Source organism: Urocitellus parryii, chromosome 8 (assembly GCF_045843805.1).
Source record: "Urocitellus parryii isolate mUroPar1 chromosome 8, mUroPar1.hap1, whole genome shotgun sequence".
Taxonomy (NCBI): Eukaryota; Metazoa; Chordata; class Mammalia; order Rodentia; family Sciuridae; genus Urocitellus; species Urocitellus parryii.
The window spans coordinates 116,833,729-116,857,652 of NC_135538.1; the positions used below are offsets into that span (position 1 = coordinate 116,833,729).

Here is a 23,924-nt window from a genome sequence, read left to right on the forward strand (position 1 = left end):
CTAGTTTCTGGGGAGAGATACCATATATTTAGATTATGAAGGTTGACTTACTCGCTGCCCCTCCCCTGTCTCTCTGCTGCAGCGATCTCAGAGCCCCAACCACAGGGCTCCCCCTTCCCCTAGGGGGCGTCGGACCCCTCCCCGAAAGTCTAACCCACCTGCCAAGCGTTCAGCGGCCCGGCAGGCGTCCCCCTCACCAGGCCGGAGGCCCTCTCGAGCTGGAGGCTCTGGTCCAGCAGGTGGCCAACCTTCCCCCTCTCGACGCCCAGCTCGTCGGGCGGCTCCCCCCACTGCCCGGGCCCCTCCCAGGACCAGAGGCAGCGGTTATCGGCAGGTAGAGCCGGGGCATCCAGATCTCTGCCCCCAAACCTCTAGACCTCGGGGATTTACTCTCCCCAGTGTCTGCCCTCCAAAGGGGCTGCAAGATCTGAGATTTCCCCCATCCCCCAGCACAGAATCGCACTGCCCTGGGGCGGGACAGGTGCTGCTTTGCCTCCCTGTGTGCTCTAACCTCCTCTTGCCTTCCCCCTCCCCTTCTCCGCTACTCTCCTCCCTGTCCCCTTGGGGTTAGGACCCCACCCCAGGTGAAGAGGAAGAAGTCCTGGAGTCCAGCCCCTTACCACTCCCAGAGGAGGTAACTCCACCCCCACCCTCATCCCAGCTGGGGCCAGTGGGCTTCTGGGACCCACTGCCCTGGCCTTGCATCTCTTGATGAACCAGCCCTGGCCGGAGGGCTCTTTGTCATATCCCTGTGTGGCTCTGTCTTCTGGTCACTCCAGACCTATTGGTCTGCTTGTCTAAGTGCAGCCCTTTTCTTTGATGTCCATGCCTCTTTCTGTTATCCTTTGGTTCCAGAATAGGATCCTGTCCATGTTAGTGTCTAGTGGGCTTACTTTCTGTGTCATATTTCCATCCCGAGGATTCATTTTCTGTTCAAGGCTGTCACTTTTGTTTTCTTTGCCTAGTCTCTCTCTGTCTGGTCATTTTCTGGACTCCTTATCTATCATTATGTCCATGGACTGTCCTCCCTGTGTCCCGCCCTCCGGCCACCCTTGTTATCCTCCCTCGGGGCCCATTTTCTGGACATTCCTCCCCAGTTTTGGCCTTGGATGGCTATGCCCTTTCAATTCAGCCACTCCCCTTGCTCTTCCTGGGTAGAAAAGTTCCCAACCCCTTCCTACTTGTTTCTGTCCCCACTTTCGTAATCCCAATCCACTGAGTTTTGTGATCCCTGTGGCCTAGGATCCTTTGGGTTAGAAGCTGTCAAACCCTGGGGCCCAGGGAAAACCTCCTGTTAGCCCTAATGCCCCCGTCTACACCCTCTCCCTCCCCATCCCCGGGAAGGAGCAGACAGATCTCCAGGTCCCCCCCACAGCTGACAGGTTCCTGGCAGAGGAGTATGGGGAGGGTGGCACAGACCCCCCAGCAGGGCTCTACGATTACACCTATGGCTATGGGGACGATTATCGTGAGGAGACGGAGCTTGGCCCTGCCCTCTCCGCGGAGACAGCCCACTCAGGAGCCGTAAGTGAAAGGAGCTCCTCTTCCATCTTGACCACCAGTGGGCACTGCAAGAATTGCTTCTTTTTGGTTTTGGTCATTGTCTGTTGGCTGTAAGCTGCTTCCCATTGGTGTTTTGCCATTTTCTGTTTACATAAGATGTCTATGTTGCTTGAAAAAGTTACTTCCTGCCTTCCTTTGCCAGATGTCTTACCCTGTGACTCCTGTGGATCCTTCTGCCTGTGGTGATTGGGATTTTTCTTTTTTAAAATCCTATGGCTACTTCCTGTCTTTCTTAGCCACTTCCTGCCTATATCCAGCTGGATTTTATAAAACTTTTGGTCAGTAAACAATTACCTTGTGTCCACTTTTAGTCTGTCTCCATCATTCCGTCTAGGTCAATACAGTTTCTTGTTCATGTTGCTGTCAAAACAATCCAACTTCCTATGTCATATTTTCTAAGTCACAGGCTACTTCTTATGTGTCTCTTCCTGTCTTCTCTAGCTATGGCACCCATCTTGGTGACAGTGTACGGTTGGATTAAAAAGGATCTATTATTTGTGTCCTGATTCTAGTTTTTCATGCTGTCTCATGACAATTTCCTTTGATAATAACCTACTTCCTGTGAGTCTCAGGTTATAAAATCATAAAGTTTCCATTGTGGACCTAGCTATTTATCCTAGCAACTTTTTATGTGTCCTAACTTTGATATTTGTGTTTTTCTGGAAGAATTACCTTTCACTGTTATTATTCCCTTGGCAGGAATCACTTTCTATTTATTTTGTGAATTTCTTTTCTCCCTGGTTCATGGTAGCCATGTTTTTGTTGAAGGTCCACTTCCTGGATCCTCTTTTCTTGGCTTCTTCCTGTCCAACCACTTCCTGTTTGTCCAGTTTGTTTTCTAGCCATCTTGGCCATGTTTAATTTTTCTTGGCCCTGGCATCATTCTTGCTTCCAAGTGTTTGTCTCTTTGTTTTGTCTTCTTTAGTGGTTTCCCATGTCTTCAAACACTCCCTGTCAGTTGGGATATTTCCTGTCTACTCCATTTCATCTTTTGCCTGCCTTGCAGATATGGCTGCCTCCTGTATCCCGCTGCCTCATCCCACACCTCCCTTCTCTAATATTGCCACCCTTGACCCTCTGCTGCTTTCCCCTTGTGCTGCATTCTGGGTAATTGGGGTTGATCTGGGATTTGGGAGAGTTGGGAACTGATCATTGCCATTTGTTCAGGATTGGGGGGGTGCATTCTGAAGATCTTTGAGAGGTGGTGATGGTAGTAAATAAATATCCTCCATTCTCCCTGTTCTTATTTTGGTTCTGATCTTAGAATTTGGAGTATTCATCTGAGTGGAAGTGTGGAAGGGATGGAACTGGTGGGTTTGGAGTATAAATGAAGGCCAGGGAAAGGGTGTTGCATCCTTGCTAGGATAGGAACTGGGAGGATTTGGAGAGCCCACTGTGAGGCTTGGATAATTGAGCCCAAAAACCAGGTATGATTTTTGAGTTTGGGCTATTGTGGGGTCTGCTCTCCAAATCTACTTAACATTTGTATGCTTGGGCTGGGATTGTGGCTCAGTGGTAGAGCACTTGCCTAGCATGTGTGAGGCACTGAGTTCAATTCTCAGCACTGCATATAAATAAATAATTTTTAAAAAGTCTATTGATAACTAAAAAAGAATTGTATGCTTAACACTGGGGAACTTTTAAACTTGTGAACCCCTTGAAATTCTAAGTAAAATTTTATGTATAAGGGCATATTTTCTGGTGGAAAGACTCATAGCTTTCATCAGATTCTCATATGAATCCATGTCCTATCCCAACCCCCAAATGAAAAATCTATCCATAATCTTAGATTCTTTTTTGATGGACTGGAGTAAGGCTGAGAAAATGGGTGATTTCTTAAGGTTTTAAAGATTCCTGGGGTCAAAGAGAGTTTTGGGAGATAGGGTGAGGTCCTCCAGAAGAGGGCTTGGGAAGGTTGAGGGTTTGAAATCTCAGAAAGAAAAAGAGGTTCTTGGGGAGATGGAGATGTTGCATTTACTGAGGTGGGGCTGGGAACTGGAGGGTGTGGGGAGCCCTAAGGTCTTCTTGGTAGACTTGGGACGTCTGTGAAGAGGGAGTTTGAGGGAGGAAAACTGAGAAATTTGGAGGCAGGGTTAGGGAGGTCTCCAGGGAACCTGAAAATGAAGGTTGGAGTTGGGATGGGCAGCCCTGGTATCCTGGCTGCTCACAGGCCCCACTGGGGGTTACATGTGTGTCTCCCTCAGGCTGCCCTTGGACCCCGGGGGCTGAAGGGAGAAAAGGGTGAGCCTGCAGTGCTGGAACCTGTAAGTTACACTGGTTACTGAGCTGAGGGAGGTGGGAAGAAGAAAGGGAAGCAGAGGTGGGGGTGCTGGCCCTGTAGTCTCTGACTTTTAACTTTTGACTCCACAGGGTATGTTTGTGGAGGGACCTCCTGGCCCAGAAGGCCCTGCGGTGAGTGTTGCCGAGACATTAGCCTCTGTTCTCTTTTCAGAGATGTTTCTTACAAGCTCATCCATGCCCTTGCCGGCACCCAGGTCTCCTTCTTAGAACTCTGGAGAGTCCTTCCAATGAAGGCTTCCAGATTCCCAGACCTCTTTTGTAGAGACCTTCCCTCAGGCACATGACTCTCTTCTGTCTGATGCCTACACCTGACCTTCTCCTCTTTGGTTCCTCAGGGATTGGCTGGTCCTCCTGGCATCCAGGGGAACCCAGGCCCAGTTGGAGACCCTGGAGAGAGGGTAAGGGCGTGTTCTGCTGTGGAGGGTGGGGAGCTGCCTTTGTACTCAGTGTGTGTATGGAGTATCTTCAATATTCTTTATTAGGTGACTGTTTGAAGGGGTAGTTGAGTGTCACATGACCCAGGAAGGAGGGCATATTCTGGTTGGGGAGGGGAGAAATCTAGTGTCTCACCCACATTTTTCTCCACAGGGGTGGGGAACTTTGGAAGGATCTAGGGAAGTCAACATTTATTCTATTGAGGAAGGTTTCAAAATGATGTCCAGGCCCCAACATCTTCTTACTTGTCTCCCTATCTTTCTCATTTTTTCCCAGGGGCCTCCTGGCCGAGCAGGACTTCCTGGATCTGATGGGGCCCCTGGCCCTCCTGGCACATCCCTCATGCTCCCAGTGAGTAGTCTTCTGGGCTTTGGAGTGGGCTTCTGGGGAGTACAGGGGAATTGTGGTATTTCATCATGAACCAGAAGGTGGGAAAAGCCATGAAGAGTCTTTAAAGACCATCAACTCAAAGACATGGATCTTTGGTGAGGGGATTGGGGCCCTATTAGATGATTTAGAATCGAACATGGGTCTTCTAGAAGTAAACTTGGATTATCTAGATCTGGGCAGGAAATCTTCTATTTCAGAGGCCTAGAACCAAAGGAGAGGCTGGGGAGGAAGAGACCAGAGAATGGGGAGAAGGGCAGGAGATGAGTTTCTGAAAACTTCTAAGTGTTGATCCAGAACCCACAGGAGATGCTGGAGGAGGGCACAGGGGTGTCCCAGAACCTGGGGATGGGGCAGAAATGTTGGATGAAACCTCTGGAAAGGCCACATGGATTTCCTGGAAGATAACTTGGACCTTCTGTCCTTGCCCTTTAGTTCCGGTTTGGTAGTGGTGGAGGTGACAAGGGCCCTGTGGTGGCAGCCCAAGAAGCTCAGGCCCAGGCGATTCTGCAGCAGGCACGGGTAAGGAGGGTTGGGGGATGGGGGGTTCCTAATGAAGTTTGATGGGAAAGGGAAAATAGTAGAAATTTAGGTTGGGGCAAAAGGAAAACTGGGAATGTCTGGATTGGTTTGGGTTGGGAAGAATATAGAGCAAGGGGTGAGGATTAGGAACAGAAAGGCAAATTTGGAAGGTTGGGGTTCTCCAGCTGCCTCCTCCTCAGCTCTGCTGTTGCTCCTGCTCCCCTAGCTGGCGCTTCGTGGACCCCCTGGCCCCATGGGATACACAGGTCGTCCTGGACCCCTGGTGAGTGGATGGAGTATTGTGGAAGAGGTTCCTTTATTTGCATGTGTGGGTATGAATGGTTCTGGAAAAGAACCAGGTTGGCAGTTGTTTTGCTTCTTTTGTGGGGGGTGTTTTGAGGTCACTGTTGGGTATGTCCTTCAACATGGCCATCCTCTCTTCTCTCTTACAGGGACAGCCTGGGAGCCCTGGCCTAAAAGGAGAATCTGGAGACCTAGGACCTCAGGTGACAGCTCTCATATTTGATTCCTAGCCCAGTGTCTCCCTCCACCCTATCTATTGTCATTAACCCTGTCCCTGTCCCTCCTTCACCAGGGGCCTAGAGGACCTCAGGGTCTCACAGGCCCTCCTGGCAAGGCTGGGCGAAGGGTGAGTACCCCAGGGGTGGGATGGGTGTTGGTGGGAGATGGAGCTTGGAAGGGGGAGGACTGCCCTCTGCTTGCTCTGACACTTCCCTTGTATCTCCAGGGACGAGCAGGTGCTGATGGAGCCCGAGGGATGCCTGGAGAACCTGGAGTGAAGGTAAAAGGCTTGGGACCCTCTGTGATGCCTATAACTTCCAGCCCCATTAGTGCTCAGGTATCCCCAGGGTACAGTCTCTCCCCACTCAGGACACAGTGAGGAGGGGTAGGTTGGGAAAGTGAATGGGCCTTCACTCTAAGTGTCCCTCTTCATTTTAGGGTGACCGAGGTTTTGATGGACTCCCAGGACTACCTGGGGAGAAAGGCCATAGGGTGAGTATATTAGGAGCTTGGCTTTTGTGATGAGGGCAGATCTTCTGTGGAGGGGAGTGGGGATCTCCAGGCAAGGAAGGGTGGCTGGGGAGCTCAGCAGGGGCTCAGTGAATGTGACTGGTTGGGTAATTGGGGAGGATCAATGTCTGTCTGTGGTGGGGACTCTGAGACCCTTCTTAGCTGTAACTCCATTTTCCAGGGTGATACTGGTGCCCAGGGCCTTCCTGGGCCCCCTGGTGAAGATGGAGATCGGGTAAGTATTGTGACAAGGACAGGGTTTGGGTGCAGGAGAAATCTAGAAGTCAAGTCTGCTTTCTCACTGTGTTCTCCTCCTCTAGGGAGATGATGGGGAGATTGGGCCTCGGGGGCTGCCTGGAGAGTCGGTGAGTATCCCAAGGGGTCAGGCTGGAGGCAGGTTCTAGGGACAGGGGTACATAAAGGACATGTGTTCTCTCACCCAATCATGCTGTCTCCTTCCCCAATCTTGAATGCAGGGACCCCGAGGACTTCTTGGTCCCAAAGGCCCCCCTGGTATTCCTGGGCCCCCGGTAAGTGACTGCCTGACTTCTAACCCTGACCTTACATTTTGACCTCTCCAATGCTTTACCTTTCCTAATGCCTCCCTTCTCCCTTTCCCTGTCCTTCCCTGCTCCACCTTCCTGTGAGCTTTCCCACCCCTGGCCGCCCATCCCTGCTCCAGCCTTCACCCCGAGAAGTACTTGGAGGGCCATATGGCACAGTGCACCAAAAGCCCTGAGTGCAGCCAAAATGAAATAAAAATACTCAAGAAAAACAAAACAGAAACCCTCTAACCCACAGACCCAAGGCCTGTGGATCTGGGATGGTTGGGATGGCTTAGGTTTGGAATGAATTGGTGGTTTGACCGATGAGCGTCTGCTCGGTCCACCCTCTGCAATGACCAGGCCTCTCAGAAACCACAGGTCCCTGCAGGCCCGGCCCCACATTCCAGCCTGCTCACACCGCTCTCATGTTTCAGGGAGTCCGAGGCATGGATGGTCCCCACGGCCCCAAAGGGAGCTTGGTGAGTGATGGGCATGGAGACCTGGCAATGGTGGCATGTTCACTGCCATTTAACCCCCTATCTCTTCCTGGCTCCTACCCTCTTGGATGGCCCTGCAGCTCTCTGTCATGTTTGTTCTGTCACCATCTCCTTCTGACCCCTGCCTGGCCACATGTTTCTAGGGACCCCAGGGAGAGCCAGGACCTCCTGGACAACAGGGCACTCCTGGAACCCAGGTAAGTGGCCCTACCCACACTGTCCTCCTTTAGTGACTTCCCCTGGGCTTCACAAGGGGTCAGACTCTGGATGGGACAGAAGATAAAGGGTTGCAGTCACTCACTGCTCATGCTCTGAATGGGAATGTGGAGGGTGGCTTAAGAGAATGGCTCACCCCATGAGGTCCCTGTGATTTCTCTCTCCCTGTGTGTAGGGTCTCCCTGGGCCTCAGGGTGCCATCGGCCCTCATGGAGAGAAGGTGAGTGGCTAAGTGATTTGGGGGAGGGGATGTGTAGGGAGGGCTTGGAATATCTACTGGAGCTTTACCTATGTTATTCTTGACCCCTCTAGTGACCCTGATCCTCCTCATCTTCCTATAGGGTCCTCGAGGGAAACCAGGGCTCCCTGGCATGCCTGGCTCAGATGGACCCCCGGTAAGTGTGTCCCCATCTCTTAACCCAAATTTCCCTTGGCCCTTTCCCCAGTGCATCACTCCCAAGCTCCTTTAGCAACCATCCACACAGTGTGTCCCTTGCACTGAAAGGTCACTGCTGGTGTCTGTCCACAGTCAGTTAGGCTTTGTTAGGTCACAGGGGGAATTGGGGTTGGAAGAAGTTTAGGGAGGGGTGAAGGGAAGGTGACAGGAGCCAGAAGTCACATTCTACATCTTCTACCTCCAGGGTCACCCTGGGAAGGAAGGTCCCCCTGGAACCAAAGGAAACCAGGTGAGATCCTCCACGCCTCCTTTTACCTTCTAAAAGTCTCCACCAAGACTCTGAGGCTTCAAAGTCCTTGGGATTTCCTTGTCTCACTATTCACATGGCTCTGACAATATTTTCATAACCACACCCTGGAGCCCTACCCAGACTCAAGTGTAGTTACTGTACTTCCATTTCTTCCACTCCCTGAGGTCTCCACAGAGACATCCTAAGTTCTCTTTATCAATGCCTCTCTTTCTTCTTCCAGGGTCCTTCTGGACCTCAGGGTCCTCTAGGTTACCCAGGACCTCGAGGTGTCAAGGTAACTGACCACAGGGGAGCCACATAGGGGTCTTAGGAGCTTGGTCCTTCCAACCCAGCCTATATCTTCTGAACCCTGCCTATCCTCTGTCTGATTTTAGGGTGTGGATGGAATTCGGGGTCTGAAGGGCCATAAGGGTGAAAAGGTGAGCACTGGCCCCCAACTTCCCAGCACCTTCGCCCTCACCACCTCTTTCCCTTAGTCTGTTCCATCTTGCTCCCCACCTCGTGAAATCCACCCTCCACCTGTATTCCCTGCCATCTGCATTCCATTTTAACTCTCCCAACCCTCCATCATCTGTGGTGTCCTCTCGCCTCCATTTTTCTCAGGGTGAGGACGGCTTTCCTGGGTTCAAAGGTGACATAGGTGTGAAAGGTGACAGGGTGAGTAAAAGCCCCCACGCGGGTCCCTCAACTCCATGTCCTAATGATCCTTCACTTTGGAGTCCCCAATTGCCAGCTTATTCCATAAGACTATTCCTCCCCAATTCCAGTGCCTTGGCCCCTTTAGAATCTGAGCCCATTGGGATGACAGCCCCATGGCAGGTGCCACACTGGGCTTCCAATCACACTCACCCTGCCCTGTGGGGCTTCTTGACCCACAGTAGCTTCTGGGACACCCCCCCAACTCCACTTACCCTCACTGGTATTCACCTCTCTTCTTGGGGCCCAGACCCTCCTCCGGTTCTCCATACTCACCTCCCCCACCTCTCACTCAGGGTGAAGTTGGAGTCCCTGGTTCCAGGGGAGAAGATGGCCCCGAAGGGCCGAAGGGACGCACTGGACCTACTGGAGACCCTGGGCCCCCTGGTCTCATGGGCGAAAAGGTGACAGGGATGAGAGTCTGGGCCTGGGTCCTCTGGGGATGTGGTGGCCCCACAGGGGTGTTGGAGCAGAGTTCGTGTGTTGGCTGCCAACAGTGGGAGTCAGTCTAATATGGCAATGCATTAATTATGTCCCTCTGTGTACATAGTTCCTTCTGGTCACTGTTGAGCAGAGTAGGAATGTATATAAAATCCAGAAAAAGTCCTCGTTATGACAAATTTGGTTTAGAGAAGGCATTGAGAGGCATTTCCACCTGCAAGGCAGAGTGAAAATGTGTCCAGACTCAGAGCAGTAGGCTCTGTGAGAGAGTCAAAGAGGAGGCGAGAGTTGTGGCCTGGTGCTGTGCTAATTCATCCTATCGGCCCTGTGAGGTAGGCACGACAGTCCTGTTTTGCAGGACTGAGCCTGGGCAGGCTGGCTACAGAATCCCTGCTCCTTGGGATTGCCTTGGCAGGATGAAACCTAGAGCATCAAGAGGAAAGGGGGTACATGGGGAGGAATTGGGGTGGTCCACTGCCTGAGCAAGCAGACGGGTTATAAGAGGACTGACTGGCCTTGGTGGAGTAGCCTTGGTGGGGTAGCAGTAGGTGCTGGGAAAGATGGAACTGAGGTTGACAGGTAAGCAGTGGCCAGATCACAGTGACTCTGAAGGACTTGATGTAGCTGCAGATTTTAGTTAGAAGACATGTGGGAGGCAAGATCCTAGCACTGGAGTTGGGGAAAATCTACTTTGGGAAGAGTCTACAAAAGTCAGGCAATTCATGGGGCAGGTGACCAGGGGCTGGGGAGTGTTGCTGGGAGCTGGCTCTCATCTCTGCAGGTTGAGATCTCCAGGGTGGAGTAGCATCTATTCCTCCTTCCATTCCTAATTGCTCGCTGTCCCTCCACAGGGCAAGCTGGGTGTTCCTGGTCTGCCTGGCTACCCTGGACGCCAGGGTCCCAAGGTGATGTGATGTTGCATTTGTGCCCCTCCTTTTCCCTCCCTCTCTTGGATTCCAGGAAGCAGAGCAGCAGGGAACCCTAGACAGAATTTAGCCAACCTTCATTCTACAGATTTAAAAAGAGGCCCAGGGAGCAGCAGGGGTTTGTCCAGAGCTATCTAGTTATTGGCAAGGCCCAGGTCGCCCCAGCTGCTGTCTTCATGGCCTCTCCTCACCCCCTTTGGCCCTTGTGGAACGTGTCACCTTTCATGACTCCTCAATTTTCTCCCTTCTCCATCCTCCCAGGGATCTCTGGGATTTCCTGGTTTTCCTGGAGCCAGTGGAGAGAAGGGAGCCCGGGTAAGCTGGGAGAAGGAAGTGGATGCAGATGGAAGGGCTGGAGGGGACGCGGGGGCTCTGTGGGGAGTCATCCCCCGGGTGATATTCTATTTCATTCCACCAGGGACTGTCTGGAAAATCAGGACCTCGGGGAGAACGGGGACCCACGGTGAGTTCAGAAGGGAGAAAAACAGGTGACTCAAAATCCAAATTGATGCACTGGGGCATTTCTGACAACTCTCCTCCTTTCCCTAGGGTCCACGGGGTCAGCGGGGGCCACGAGGTGCCACTGGGAAGTCTGGAGCTAAGGTTAGTGGTCTCTGCGGGGCTCTAACTGCCCTCTGCCGGCTGAACCTCCACTCTCCCTCAGTCTTCCTACCTTGGGGGTAGTTGGGAAGCAGCTTCTCCCACCCCCTGACTCTGTTTTCCCCTCAGGGAACATCAGGTGGTGATGGCCCCCATGGCCCCCCTGGAGAGAGGGTGAGTGTGGCTTGAGGGTCCCATTTCCCAGAGAGGAAGCTGTGTTCCATTGGCCAGCACCCTTGCCCTTCTCTTCATTGAGCCCATCTCTGTCTCTAGGGTCTCCCTGGACCGCAGGGCCCAAATGGATTTCCTGGCCCCAAAGGCCCCCCAGTAAGTTGACTGTTGATCTCTGACCCACCTTAGTTCTCAGGGTCCTTCTACCTTATCCCCCTTCCCAGCTAGAGTTCACCTGACATCTGAACTCCTTCCAGGGCCCCCCTGGGAAAGATGGGCTGCCAGGACATCCAGGCCAGAGAGGAGAAGTGGTAAGTGATGGCCCTTAGTCATTCATTCATTCTTTTTTTTGTACCAGGGATTTTGTACCAGAGGTACTTAACCACTGAGCTACATTCCCAGCCCTTTTGTTTCTGAGACAGGGTCTTGCTAAGTTGCTCAGGGCTTTGCTAAGTTTCTGAGGCTAGTTTTGAACTCATGATCCTCCTGCCTCAGCCTCCCAAGTCACTGAGATTACAGGCATGTGTCACTGCACCCAACTCTGGTCATTCGTTCAGACCCCAAACCCCAGAGCTGTCTGGAAGGCCCAAGGGAGGTCCTCCTGGCAGAACAAATGCGCCCTGGTGCTGCTCAAACCCAGCCCAGAGTTTGGTGTGACCCTTCCCTTCCCTGGGAGCCTGGGATTTGCCCCCCATCCTCACCTGCTCTGACTGCTCTCTTTTGTCTTCCTCTCTCAGGGTTTCCAAGGGAAGACGGGCCCACCTGGCCCTCCTGGAGTGGTGGGACCTCAGGTAGGTCTGCCCCCAGGAACAATGGAATCCAGACCTGAAGTTAATGCCTGTGACCCTCTTCTCCCAGTCACATAGCCCTGTCCCTGCATTGCCTGGCTGACCCTGGGGGCTGGGATTTGGGGCAGGGGTCCCGAATCTTAGTTTCTGGGATAGTTCCCTCCTGTAGGAGAAGAGGCAGTTCCCCAGCAGGGATGCCAGGTGGTGCAGGTACTCCATACTGGGAAAGGCCAAGCCCAGCAGTGCCTGGGGAGTCCACGGAAATTGGGGCAGGGATAGAAGGGCTCTAGGAGATGGCCAGAGGGATTGCTTTGTACAGAGAGTGGGACGAAGGGGCTGAATGTGGGATTATGCCTTTCCTCAGGGAGCAGCAGGAGAAAGCGGCCCCATGGGTGAGAGGGGTCACCCAGGCCCCCCAGGGCCTCCTGGAGAGCAGGGACTGCCTGGCACAGCTGGGAAAGAAGGCACAAAGGTCAGTGAGGGGCTGGTGGAGGGGACCTTGGGGACTGGACTTGGGGTGCTGAAAGGGATGGGTAACAGAATTTAAGGGGCCTGAGATTTCTTTGCCTCATTTGGGAACCTGGTGTGGCTCAACATCTCTCTTTTCCTTTTAGGGTGACCCTGGTCCCCCTGGAGCCCCAGGGAAAGATGGTCCTGCTGGACTAAGGGGCTTCCCAGGAGAGCGAGGCCTCCCGGGCACTGCTGTGAGTGTGACCCCAAAATCAACTGCCTGTAACAAGTCACCTTGCATCCTGACCCTCCTCGGTGTCACTCCCTGCTCCCATCTCTCTGAGCCTGATTCCTCTCCCTTACCCTCATCCTTTCTAGCATGTGTGAAACCATTTCTGGGAAGTCCCACCTTTCCATCTCACCTATTGCCCCAAATCTGTGTTTCATAGGGTGGACCTGGTTTGAAGGGGAATGAAGGTCCGGCTGGCCCCCCTGGCCCTGCAGTGAGTTTGGGGTCCCTGATGGGCAGTGGGAAGGAACAGGGAGAAAGGGTGGATGAGGAAAGATGAGGAACAGCACTTGGCAGGGGCCATGGGACTGGGCAGAGGGAGTCTAGGGTCAGCTAGGGTGTATGTGACTTTTAGTTCTCCTAGGAACCGTGGTCAGGGTTCTTTGATATGGGTGACCTGGAGTCTCCTTTCTGGGGGGCCTTACTCCATCTCATCTCTTAGGGCTCCCCTGGGGAGCGAGGTGCAGCAGGATCTGGGGGACCCATTGGTCCCCCAGGGCGTCCAGGTCCACAAGGTCCCCCTGGAGCAGCAGGCGAGAAGGGCGTCCCGGTGAGTGTTGGGGGCCTGGGGGGCGGGGTCTGTGAGCAGTGGGGTGATAGCTCTGGGGTTTCCTATGGGAGTGTTTGAGGGTGAGGGTCACATCCTGGCCATGACTCCTTTCTTCATTGTCCACAGGGAGAGAAGGGCCCCATTGGTCCCACTGGCCGTGATGGGATACAGGGTCCTGTGGGGCTTCCTGGTCCTGCTGGACCTCCAGGTGTGGCTGGAGAAGATGGAGACAAGGTAAGGGAACCTACAGATGGGACCAGTCTTCTCTCCAGATGAGATGGCTGATCTGGACATGACCACCTGGTTCCTGTCCTATTGTTTGCCCCCTCTGCCCTTCTCCATTCTCAAATATCTCAACCGTCCTCTCCCAGGGTGAGGTTGGAGACCCAGGTCAGAAGGGCACCAAAGGGAACAAGGGTGAACATGTAAGTGCCCATGATCTTGACTTTTGACCTCCTGGCCTTTAACCTCACCCCCTCCTGGTTTCTCTCCTTGTCTTGATGTTGCTGACTCTCCTTTCTCCTCCAGGGCCCTCCTGGACCCCCTGGGCCCATTGGTCCTGTGGGGCAGCCTGGAGCAGTGGTGAGTGCCCCTTTCCTCTCAATTAAGGGCCTGAAAGTCTCTGTTCTTCCATGGATTCACCTCTGTCCTTGAGGTTGGGGCTGGAAGTGGGGGCCCTGGATCTGGTGCCCAGCTCTGTGTGGTGCCACAGAACACCTGACCCAAGATCTATCTTTGTGTCCTTGTCTTTGTCCCTATTCCTCTTCCAGGGAGCAGATGGGGAGCCTGGAGCTCGGGGGCCCCAGGGACACTTTGGAGCCAAAGGTGATGAAGGAACAAGAGGATTCAATGGGCCCCCAGGACCCATTGGCCTACAGGTGAGTTATGGGTGGGGACAGGGCTGAAAGATGGGGTCAGAATGAGGCTGATGTTTGCCTGAGAGCCCTGGCAGCAGCCTGGTGGTGAGGACTAGGGGGGTGGGGACAGAGGCCTGGGGAGGTCTGTGGAATCTGAGGGGAGGGAACTGTGGGGGCTGCCTGCCTGGGGCTGTGCTTTGAGGGGGTTGGTCACCTGGGTCTGTGCTTTCTGTACCCACACAGGGCTTGCCAGGCCCCTCTGGGGAGAAAGGAGAAACAGGAGACGTGGGTCCTATGGTAAGTGTGACCCCTAGTGACTCCACCCCACCTCTAGTTATCACTACCTGCCCAGCCACCCTCAGCCTGACACCTCACTGTGACCTTGCTGTCTGCACCCTGTCCCCTGCCCCCTGCCCAGGACCTCTGCTCCCCCAGCCCCCATCCATGCTTGTCCTTTAAGTTCCTTCTCTCACTTCCCTTCCCCATCTCTGGCATATTTGTTTCCCCCCAGGGCCCACCTGGCCCCCCAGGACCTCGAGGCCCAGCTGGACCCAATGGTGCTGACGTAAGTCCTCCCAGCCTTCTCACTTCAGGCCAACATGTTTTGTCCTCTGCCTTCCTTTTCCGGACCATAAACTCTAGTGCCTTCTCAGGTGCCAAGAGAAGCCCCTGACCCTTGGCTCTGGCTACCTTGCTGCTGTGGCTTGGGCCCTCATCCAGACTTCTGCCTCTCCCAGACAATGACTTCTCTTTCTGTTTCTCTTCCAGGGCCCACAAGGTCCCCCAGGAGGTGTTGGGAACCTGGGCCCCCCTGGAGAGAAGGTAACTGGGAAGGGGGGGATGAACCAGTCTTGGGGGTTGGGGATGAGGGTTGGATTTCTGCCGAGTTTGGTTGGGTGTATGAAGGAGAATGAGATGTGGGGAATATCAAGAATATTTGTGGGTGGGGAGAAAGATTTTGACTCAGTCTCTTTCTAGGGGGAGCCAGGAGAGTCAGGGTCTCCAGGGGTCCAGGGAGAGCCAGGTGTCAAGGTGAGTGACAATTCTAAGGTCCTACTCCCCAATGCCCTTCACCCTCCTACTGTACGTGCACCTTTCTGGTGACCCCTTGGAGCTGGAACTCCTCTGCAGCCCAGGAGTCTCTGCTGCCAGCATGATTCCTGGGCCTGGGTGAGTCCTGCCATCATTTCCTTGAGGGGAAGAGGGGCCAGAGGACTCCCCCAGAGGTCTGACTTTCTGTGTGTCTCACTTTGTCCCCAAGGGGGTTAGGGGAGGCTGAAGGTGTCTTGGAAGTTGGGGTTGCATCCCTGATCTTCAAGATCCCCTCGAGACCCTCTATACCCTCTACTTGTTCTCCAGGGTCCACGTGGGGAACGTGGAGAGAAAGGAGAGTCGGGGCAGCCAGGAGAGGCAGGACCACCAGGGCCTAAAGGCCCCACAGGCGATGATGGCCCCAAAGGGAATCCCGTGAGTTGGGGGAGTGCGAGAGGGAGAGTCCTGCGCATGGGAGACCTGGAAATATGGGCCTGGGGGTGAAGACAATGGAGGGTGGGAGCCCAAGGGGCGGGCGGTGCAATGGAGGGGGGCTCTGGGAACAGAGTCTCCTGGGAGGGGTGCATGGGGCCTGGAATGTCAAAGGAAAGGGAGCTTGCCCTCTAGTCAGTCCCTGAAGGCATTAGAAGGCATGCGGGGTGGGAGGTGGGAGGTGGGGAGGAGGGGACGCTGACACCCTCTTCCAAGGGTGCTGCTCATGGGTGCAGCCTGCAGAGATGAAGAGTGTGGCATTGTCCATGCCCTGGGGGTCTGTGCTGGCTCTGGGTGGGTTTAGGGGGCTGTGACTCTGACCCTTGTTTTCCCTTTGGATCAGGGTCCTGTTGGTTTTCCTGGTGACCCTGGCCCCCCTGGGGAAGGTGGCCCTCGGGTGAGTCTTACCCAGGGGAGGGGAAGGGGCAAAGAGAGTGGGGCTTGAATGGAGGGGCTCTGTGAAGCTGATGGGTTTGGGTTTTGGGGAGCTGGGAAGTGGCAGGGAAGGCAGAGGAATGGGAGGATTGGTAGTTTTGGGGTGATGCCAGCCATGTTGGGGTCTCACTTCTGACCTTGATTTATCCTTGCAGGGCCAGGATGGTGCTAAGGGTGACCGAGGAGAAGATGGCGAGCCAGGACAGCCTGTGAGTGACCAGTGACCCCCACCTTCTGCCCCACTGAGCGCAGCTGTCAGAACCTGTACCCATCTTCTCCACTCTTAAGGGGTCCCTGGTCTGGAGGCCACTAACCTCTCTAATTCCTCACTCTCTAGGGATCCCCTGGACCCACTGGGGAGAATGGACCCCCTGGACCTCTTGGAAAGCGGGTAAGAGAGGTGGATGCCTAGGATATTGGGTGGTAGTCCTTGGGTAGGATGGAGAGAGGCTGGGATAATGGCAGGTGATGGGCCTTGTGTCGGGATTGTTCTTGGGTGTGGTGTGGTGTGCATAAGCAGTCATTTATCAGGTGCTGTTACTTTGGGTTTTGTTCTTGGATTTTGGGTCTATCTGTTCTTGCCAGGGGTGATGTTGCTTAGTGACCAATCAGAATGGACACTGGAGGAGGGGCTGACTTTTCCAGAGACCCCCTGCTAGCCAGGGTTTAACCTCTTAGTTGCTGGAGCAGGAGGTGGGCCACTAGGTGGGATGTGGGCTCTTCACCAAATGTATAGAGCTACCAGATTTTTTAACAACTAGCATGGCTGTGCTTGTTCTTAGTTTGTGAATCGGTCCTCTGTGTTTGTGGCTATGTCTGTACATGTATGTGCACGTGAGTGTTTGTGTACAAGAGGACAGGAGTGGGAATGAACAGAACCTGGCCGCCTAGTGCCTCATCTTTTCCTCCCTCCTGCCTCCATCCACAGGGTCCTGCTGGCACACCTGGTCCAGAGGGGCGACAAGGAGAGAAGGGAGCCAAGGTGAGGGGGAGGTCGCCCTGCTGGAACATTCCCTCCATCTTCCCCATCTCAGATCCCTGTGTTCAGATGCCCCCCCCCCCATGTCCACCTTTCTCATGTAGAGCCTTGTGGGGATAGTGGCTCTGGACTTGTTCTTGCCCCAGGAACTCCTGAGATTTCAGCTCTTCCTAAGAAGAGCTCACCCCTTCATTTTGGACCCCTGGACCTCCTGCATCCCTCCTTCTGTCCTTTAGGACATATTCCTTGTGTGTGTTTCAGGGAGATCCTGGTGCTGTGGGTGCCCCCGGGAAGACAGGCTCTGTGGGTCCTGCAGGCCCAGCAGGCAAGCCTGGCCCTGATGGTCTGAGGGGGCTCCCAGGTGCAGTGGTGAGTAATGAGGGAGATGGGCAGTGGGAAAGGTGCAGTGTGGGGATGCTTCTACTGACCTCCCGGGTTCTCTCCAATCTGTAGGGTCAACAAGGGCGTCCTGGAGCCACAGGCCAGGCTGGGCCCCCAGGTCCTGTGGTGAGTGACAGGACTGGGCTGGGTGTGTGGGAAGGGTGGGTGCCCCGGGGCAGTGGTCACTGAGCTGAATCTCTAGAGGAAGTAGGAGGTGGGGGAGGGGAGAACTTGGTTGCATCTCTCCCTAGAGTGAATGACTTGGTACCTCCCCACAGGGACCCCCAGGGCTTCCTGGCCTCCGAGGTGATGCTGGAGCCAAGGGAGAGAAGGTGAGTGGCAGACAGACATCGGCCGGGTGTCTCTCCTATCGCCCTCACCCCTGAGACCTATGGGGATATGAGTGTATACCATTGTGATTCAGGTCTCCAGAACCCAGGTCTTGGGCATCCTTATTCAGTGGGGCCATTCACAGCTGCTGCTCTTGTCCCCAGACCCTGTACCCATTTCTCCCTTTATGTCTTGGCCCTTCTTCCCCATCCATATGATTTCTTTATGCATCCCCAAGACCGCCTTTCCCCTTCTCTAGGGTCACCCAGGTCTCATTGGACTGATCGGGCCCCCTGGAGAGCAAGGAGAGAAGGGTGATCGAGGACTTCCTGGCCCTCAGGGCTCCCCTGGACAGAAGGGAGAGACGGTGGGTCCTGAAGGTCTTGGGAGTTTGGGTGGGAATCATGATGGAGGTGGGAGAGTGAGGTTGGGGACTCCACCGTGGGGTGAGTGAATAGATTCTGGGGGTGACTGGCAGAGGGACCTAGTTGAACAAGCCCTCTCTTCTTCCTAGGGCATCCCAGGAGCGTCTGGTCCCATCGGTCCTGGAGGGCCCCCTGGTCTCCCTGTGAGTACCTTCTGTTCTTCCTCTAAATCCCTACACCTCACCTCCAAGACCTCCCAGTGGCTTTTCATGGCACCAGGCTAACCGTCCTGAGTGTCCCCAGCTTTTCCTCCTCCAGGAATGTTTCTGTGTTCCCACCTGGCTGCCCTCCTGTAGTAACCTAGGGTCCTGTGGACTTGTGATCTGGGCCTGTCCATTTCTCCATGACCTGTCCTTCTCTGTGGTGACCATTTATTTTTGTCCTCATTTCATAGGGACCTGCTGGCCCCAAAGGAGCCAAAGGAGCCACAGTGAGTGACCCTGCTGCTCTGACCTTTGCTCCCCCAGCTTTCTTACCCCTTACCCCGTGGATCCCCTCATTCCAACTGGGAGAATGATTTAACCCTTCTGTGACCTTGATCCCATGCTTGACCTCTTGATCTCTCCTTGACCCCATTAATTCTGTTGTCAGGGCCCAGCTGGACCCAAGGGAGAGAAGGGCGTCCAGGGTCCTCCAGGACACCCGGTAAGCTATGGGCAGGGCCTGTGCCTCTGACTGTCTTCCATTGCAGAGTCTCCTCTGCTTTATCATCATGCTGACCTCATATCTCCCCTCTCCATCTCTCTCCCCAGGGCCCTCCGGGTGAGGTGATCCAACCACTGCCCATCCAGATGCCCAAGAAGACTCGACGCTCAGTGGATGGAGGCCGCCTGATGCAGGAAGACAAGGCCATGCCAACAGGGGGTGCCCCAGGCAGTCCTAGGGGGCTGGAGGAGATCTTTGGCTCACTTGACTCCCTGAGGGAGGAGATTGAGCAGATGAGGCGACCAACAGGGACCCAGGACAGCCCTGCTCGCACCTGCCAGGACCTGAAGCTGTGCCATCCCGAGCTGCCTGATGGTCAGCACCAGCCTCAGGGCAATGGCCTTGAGCAGGCAGAGTCCATGTTGGGAGGGTCTTAGGGAAGGTGCTGGGCTGGGATGAGGGGCTTGGAACAGGGCTCTTAGCCACCCAGGTCAGAAGTATTTCAGTATTTTAGCAGCTGCTACGGTCCTACCAAGCTCATGGCAGCAAGTGTCCATGGGAGTAGCTAAACACACACACACTTGCGTGTACACAGATGGGTACACATGAGTACCTACAGTATACTTTGTACCCATTGCAAGAATGTCATACTCTTCCACTCTGAGGAGCCTGGGGTCACTGTTGGGGGTAGGGGTCGAGTCGAGGTGATGAGGGAAACTGAAGTGGGGGGGAGAAGGACTGGCAAACTGCACATGGTTTCTGACACCTTGGACCCCTGCACCCCCAACACCCCCAGCCCTCCCCACAATGCTCCCAGTTGATGGGTAGGAGGAATGTGGGGTGGACCTTGGTGGCCCAACCTCTCCTGTCCTTTCCCCAATAGGAGAGTACTGGGTGGACCCCAACCAGGGCTGTGCTCGGGATGCTTTCCGGGTTTTCTGCAACTTTACCGCAGGAGGGGAGACGTGTGTGACACCCAGGGACGACGTCACACAGGTTCGAGCGAGATCCTTTGACTACTCCTCCCTTGCCCTAGCACGACCCCCTCAGAGCCTAGTGTTTTCTGGGTTCATGTGACAAGTTCCTTGGCTCTTGCTGTCCTCGGCCCCCTGCCCCCCAGCTTGCTGACCCTCCTCCACTCCTGACTCCCTTCTTTCCTTCTCACCTGTCCTTGGAAGCTGTGTCTCCCTCCCTTGAAACCCCAAGATAGAAGTATGCCTTTCACTTAGGCCCAGCCCCCTGGTTCCCTCCCTGGCCCTCACTCCTCTGCCAGCCCCATCCCCCTATCCCTGCCCTGCGCATGACCCTGGCTCAGGTGCTCTGGCTCAGTAGATGCCCCTCAGACCCTCCTGTGTCTCCCTCTGACCCTTCTCTCCTTCCAGTTCTCTTACGTGGACTCAGAGGGCTCCCTGGTAGGTGTGGTCCAGCTTACCTTCCTGCGCCTGCTCAGTGTCTCGGCCCATCAGGACGTCTCTTACCCCTGCTCTGGAGCATCACGTGAAGGTCCCCTGAGGCTCCGGGGGGCCAATGAGGATGAGCTAAGCCCAGAGACCAGCCCCTATGTCAAAGAATTCCGAGACGGCTGTCAGGTGGGAACCAGGAAAGCTGGGTGGGGTGTGGACCCCAGCTCAGGCTGCAGGAAGGAGGTGGGACACTCTTTGGGCAGGGCAGTCAGGGACAGCCAGATTGCTGGTGTCACCAATGCCTAAGGGAGCTTAAACAGGAGGCAAGGAGGGTGGGAAGGATGGGAACCAAGCTTACATGAGCTGTCCAGGTGGGGCTCAGTGTGCGCGTACACAGGTGTCACATGGGGTGTCATGCAGGTTCATACATGTAAATACATGCACTCATGGAATCACAGGTGGGCCTCTTACATCCCCAGTCTGTACATCCTGAGTCACTGGATGGCCTCAAGATGCTTAGAGGAGAGACAAACCTGGGACTGGGGTTGAGGGATCAGGGGAGGTGGGTATTTCCACCTTGCTTACGCCTCCTCTCCGTCTCCCTCTCAAGACACAGCAAGGCCGGACGGTGCTGGAAGTGCGCACGCCTGTGCTGGAGCAGCTGCCGGTGCTGGACGCCTCCTTCTCAGACCTGGGGGCCCCCCCACGGCGGGGAGGGGTGCTGCTGGGGCCTGTCTGCTTCATGGGCTAGGACTGTCTCTGTCTGACCCTGCCCTTCAGAACCAGGCCCACCTGGAATCACAGCATCAGCTCTGTGCCACCTCCCACGAGGACTCCTGACCATCTAGGGGGTCTTGGACCAGGGCACTGAGAGCCCCTAGTCAGGGGCGGTCAGGGGAGGGGTGAATGGGGGGCGGCTGGGGTACCCCAGTGGCAAGGGGGCATCTGGGACTCCCAGCCCTCCCACCTGGAGCCTGTGACCCATTAGAGAACTGGGACCCTTATTTAAAACTCACCTCTCAATCAAGAGGAAGAAGAGGAAGGACACTGTGTATTTTGTATTTAAAAATAATTATATTAATTATTTAAAGAGTGGAAAACAAAACAACAAAAAAGATAAAGAGAGAAATGCCAACAAAACCAGATGTTGGAGACAGGCTCTACAAAGGGGGGCCTGCACCCCATCCTTGCCTCAGGGCTTTCCTCAGTGACTATGGGGGATTTCTGGGCTGAACCCCACCTCCCTAACATCCCACGTATAGTACCCACTGTGAATGCTGGAATATATGGTCTCCTTTGCCTCAGGGCTCTGACTTCTCCTCCCCAGGTGGGGTTCCCTCATCTCTACTACCAGCTGTTGGCTCCTGACCCACAAATCTGCTGTCCTCTTTCACTTGGTCTGGGTCTGGTAGGAGCTGCCTGCTACTTGAGGACCAAGCTAAGCCCCCAGGGAAGAAACGGAATATTGAGGGGCTATCAGAGTCTGGGTTCAGAAAATGTTAAAATACTGAAATTCTTCCATATTGACTGGCAAACTGCCATGCCCTTAGCCCCCTGAATATCTCATGGCCATCCTGTCCTCCCCTGGCACCTCTTTGCCTTCCCTGATCCTGCAATTAAAGGGTTAATGTCTGGCCTATGGAAGGGACTTGGACCCCATCTAGCCCAGTGTCCATTCTGACTGACAGTTAAATAATGTGATTGTCTCCTCCTGGGTGTGTGTGTTGGTACTTGTGTTGTTATTTCAGTCTCCCCCAAACCTCACCTAATGCTCCTTCTTTCCAGCTGAGCTGGACCGATATAGATGGCTTAATACCTTAAATCTGGAGGGCTGGATCAGTTGGGCTGTCAGGGCCCAGAGTTTACAAAGCCTGGGTGACCAGTGTGAAATCACAGATTGCCCTAGTGACATCACACGGGGACTGAGTCCTGACCTGGGGTTCTGACACTAAGTGCAGGATTGTTTCTGGATGTGTGTGTCTGCCATCCCTGATTTCACTTCAAACACAGCCCCTAATCCCCCACCCCCATGTTTAGAGACTGCAGGGCTAGAAGGAGTCTTAGATGGTCCCGTCCAAACTCCTTGCAAATGGGGAGACTGAGGCTCACTTCCAAGAAAACGTTTACTGCACCTCTGATCTAATTACCTGATCCCCCAGGCCTGCGACATCCTGTCATAATGAGTTAGGGATGTTGCCAGGCCGTCCACACTCCCGGGTATTCGTGCCTGCATCCGCTCCGCCTCCTCCCACTCGAGACTGCCCCCCCCCCCCCCCCCCCCCCCGGTCTCCTTCCTTCCCAAGCTGCCCCACTCCGGGCATATTCAGTAGCTCTAGGATCTTTTGGTCAGGTGTCTGGGTCAGCCCCTGTGTCCTGGGCGGGACGTGGCTACCGGGCATGCGTACTTGGCTTCCAATCCTCATATAGTGGCCTGATTCCCTCCAGTCCTGGTGGTGGTAAACTTATTCCCGGGGCTCATCGCAAGTGGGACGCCCCTTTCTCATTGGACGCCCTGCTGCAGAGGCGATTGAGGGACGGGTGAGCACGCCTGTGTGCCCGCGGGCGTGTGTGTTCACATCTGCAATCCCAGGGGCGGTCCCGGCCGATTTCCTTACACCCCTGACACCAAGATAGCGTCTCTGTCCCTCTTCCTCATACTTCCTTCCTGAGAATCCCCGACCACAATCCTTGACTGTCTCTGTCCTCAACGATGAAATCAGGAAGTCTCGGAACCCTCTCATTCTTTATCTCAGGAAACCCCAGAGCAGGTGGGAACCCAAAGCAGGTGGACAGCCCTGCTCCGCGCTCCGGCGCCTCCGGCTGGGCTCATCTCCCCGCCTCTGCTGCCCCCTGCTGCCAGCACCGAGACCTCCGCCCGTCGCAGGGCAAGTGGACCTGCGCCCACTCCCAGCCCAACTGGGTCCAGCTGAGGTTTCTCTGGCATGCTTTCTGCAGTTGGTGCCAAACCACAGAGGTCGCCCCAAAAGCACAAAGGGAAGTGTCCCCAAAGATCACTTTTGGTCAGATGCTCTGAGCCCAGAAGGCTTTTCTCCATGGAAACAAATGCTATAAATAACAGTTATATACAGTGGTTAGGTCCCCAGGCTGATTCACAAAAGCCCATTTAATTAGTGTGCCAAGCAACCCCATCTAACAATTTTATGAATGATTCTGGGCCAAGAAGCAGCTGGGGATGCCAGGAGCACGGCCCTCTTCTTGCGGCTGCCTTCTCCTAGCCTGTCGGAAAGCTGTGCCTAGTTTTAAGGAAAGATGAGAGGAGTTTAAGGGCAGAACTCCAGAGGGGGGTTTTGGGGTGGGACTGGGTGTGGGTTGTGCTGGTGCGCTTCTGGATGGGGTGGGAGGAGATAAAGGAGCAATAGGCAGCAAAAATAAAAGAACAGGATGGGGCAGGGAAAGGAGAGAGACCCAGAAGCTTGGGAACTGTTTTGGGTTGGATCCAGGACAGAACATATGAACCCTTGTTGGAAGGGCTAACTTCTGAAAAGTTTTGACTGCTTCTCAAAAAAGTTTAGCTTGAACCTCCAAATAAGAAGGAGTCATTGATGGCGTTTGGAAAGGGTGTGATAGAATTGTGTGCCAGCAAGGCCAGTCCTGATTGGTTAGAGCCTGTGTAGAGCCACACAGTCAGCTTTTGTCCTAGGGGTTGAGGAGAGGGGGACTTGGGAAGGCAATGAAATCACAGCAGGAAGGTCCTTTAACCTGTTACAATCTTGGAGGTGTTTCTTGGCTTTGGGCTGCTATTTTTGGCATTCTTAACTTATGGTTAAGAAAAAGGAAAAGCTTGTAAAATATGGACCACTCTGGAGGG

At 54.5% G+C, this 23,924-nt stretch overlaps 1 protein-coding gene across 3 annotated transcripts in view; it reads left to right on the plus strand.

Annotated features, from left to right (window-relative positions):
- Col11a2 (collagen type XI alpha 2 chain) overlaps positions 1 to 20,975 on the plus strand; it is a 28,375-nt gene extending 7,400 nt beyond the window's left edge. For 2 of the 3 annotated variants that reach the window (XM_026383619.2, XM_026383620.2), the window contains 58 exons: positions 3,768 to 3,827; positions 3,934 to 3,975; positions 4,200 to 4,262; positions 4,576 to 4,650; positions 5,122 to 5,208; positions 5,435 to 5,491; positions 5,661 to 5,714; positions 5,804 to 5,857; positions 5,957 to 6,010; positions 6,169 to 6,222; positions 6,422 to 6,475; positions 6,561 to 6,605; positions 6,717 to 6,770; positions 7,220 to 7,264; positions 7,426 to 7,479; positions 7,674 to 7,718; positions 7,840 to 7,893; positions 8,140 to 8,184; positions 8,426 to 8,479; positions 8,580 to 8,624; positions 8,809 to 8,862; positions 9,198 to 9,305; positions 10,194 to 10,247; positions 10,530 to 10,583; positions 10,687 to 10,731; positions 10,818 to 10,871; positions 10,998 to 11,042; positions 11,142 to 11,195; positions 11,297 to 11,350; positions 11,777 to 11,830; positions 12,192 to 12,299; positions 12,442 to 12,531; positions 12,727 to 12,780; positions 13,009 to 13,116; positions 13,243 to 13,350; positions 13,488 to 13,541; positions 13,645 to 13,698; positions 13,887 to 13,994; positions 14,217 to 14,270; positions 14,485 to 14,538; positions 14,742 to 14,795; positions 14,952 to 15,005; positions 15,333 to 15,440; positions 15,841 to 15,894; positions 16,088 to 16,141; positions 16,270 to 16,323; positions 16,861 to 16,914; positions 17,173 to 17,280; positions 17,365 to 17,418; positions 17,571 to 17,624; positions 17,882 to 17,989; positions 18,137 to 18,190; positions 18,442 to 18,477; positions 18,639 to 18,692; positions 18,800 to 19,067; positions 19,576 to 19,688; positions 20,075 to 20,281; positions 20,706 to 20,975. In XM_026383619.2, the coding sequence (XP_026239404.2) occupies positions 3,768 to 3,827; positions 3,934 to 3,975; positions 4,200 to 4,262; positions 4,576 to 4,650; positions 5,122 to 5,208; positions 5,435 to 5,491; positions 5,661 to 5,714; positions 5,804 to 5,857; positions 5,957 to 6,010; positions 6,169 to 6,222; positions 6,422 to 6,475; positions 6,561 to 6,605; positions 6,717 to 6,770; positions 7,220 to 7,264; positions 7,426 to 7,479; positions 7,674 to 7,718; positions 7,840 to 7,893; positions 8,140 to 8,184; positions 8,426 to 8,479; positions 8,580 to 8,624; positions 8,809 to 8,862; positions 9,198 to 9,305; positions 10,194 to 10,247; positions 10,530 to 10,583; positions 10,687 to 10,731; positions 10,818 to 10,871; positions 10,998 to 11,042; positions 11,142 to 11,195; positions 11,297 to 11,350; positions 11,777 to 11,830; positions 12,192 to 12,299; positions 12,442 to 12,531; positions 12,727 to 12,780; positions 13,009 to 13,116; positions 13,243 to 13,350; positions 13,488 to 13,541; positions 13,645 to 13,698; positions 13,887 to 13,994; positions 14,217 to 14,270; positions 14,485 to 14,538; positions 14,742 to 14,795; positions 14,952 to 15,005; positions 15,333 to 15,440; positions 15,841 to 15,894; positions 16,088 to 16,141; positions 16,270 to 16,323; positions 16,861 to 16,914; positions 17,173 to 17,280; positions 17,365 to 17,418; positions 17,571 to 17,624; positions 17,882 to 17,989; positions 18,137 to 18,190; positions 18,442 to 18,477; positions 18,639 to 18,692; positions 18,800 to 19,067; positions 19,576 to 19,688; positions 20,075 to 20,281; positions 20,706 to 20,846 (4,092 nt within the window). In that variant the 3' untranslated portion in view covers positions 20,847 to 20,975. Of the gene's footprint in view, positions 1 to 571; positions 635 to 1,344; positions 1,525 to 3,767; positions 3,828 to 3,933; positions 3,976 to 4,199; positions 4,263 to 4,575; positions 4,651 to 5,121; positions 5,209 to 5,434; positions 5,492 to 5,660; positions 5,715 to 5,803; positions 5,858 to 5,956; positions 6,011 to 6,168; positions 6,223 to 6,421; positions 6,476 to 6,560; positions 6,606 to 6,716; positions 6,771 to 7,219; positions 7,265 to 7,425; positions 7,480 to 7,673; positions 7,719 to 7,839; positions 7,894 to 8,139; positions 8,185 to 8,425; positions 8,480 to 8,579; positions 8,625 to 8,808; positions 8,863 to 9,197; positions 9,306 to 10,193; positions 10,248 to 10,529; positions 10,584 to 10,686; positions 10,732 to 10,817; positions 10,872 to 10,997; positions 11,043 to 11,141; positions 11,196 to 11,296; positions 11,351 to 11,776; positions 11,831 to 12,191; positions 12,300 to 12,441; positions 12,532 to 12,726; positions 12,781 to 13,008; positions 13,117 to 13,242; positions 13,351 to 13,487; positions 13,542 to 13,644; positions 13,699 to 13,886; positions 13,995 to 14,216; positions 14,271 to 14,484; positions 14,539 to 14,741; positions 14,796 to 14,951; positions 15,006 to 15,332; positions 15,441 to 15,840; positions 15,895 to 16,087; positions 16,142 to 16,269; positions 16,324 to 16,860; positions 16,915 to 17,172; positions 17,281 to 17,364; positions 17,419 to 17,570; positions 17,625 to 17,881; positions 17,990 to 18,136; positions 18,191 to 18,441; positions 18,478 to 18,638; positions 18,693 to 18,799; positions 19,068 to 19,575; positions 19,689 to 20,074; positions 20,282 to 20,705 lie in introns of all 3 variants that reach the window. The other variant, XM_026383618.2, reaches the window with a different exon arrangement.
- Positions 20,976 to 23,924: the final 2,949 nt, after the last annotated feature.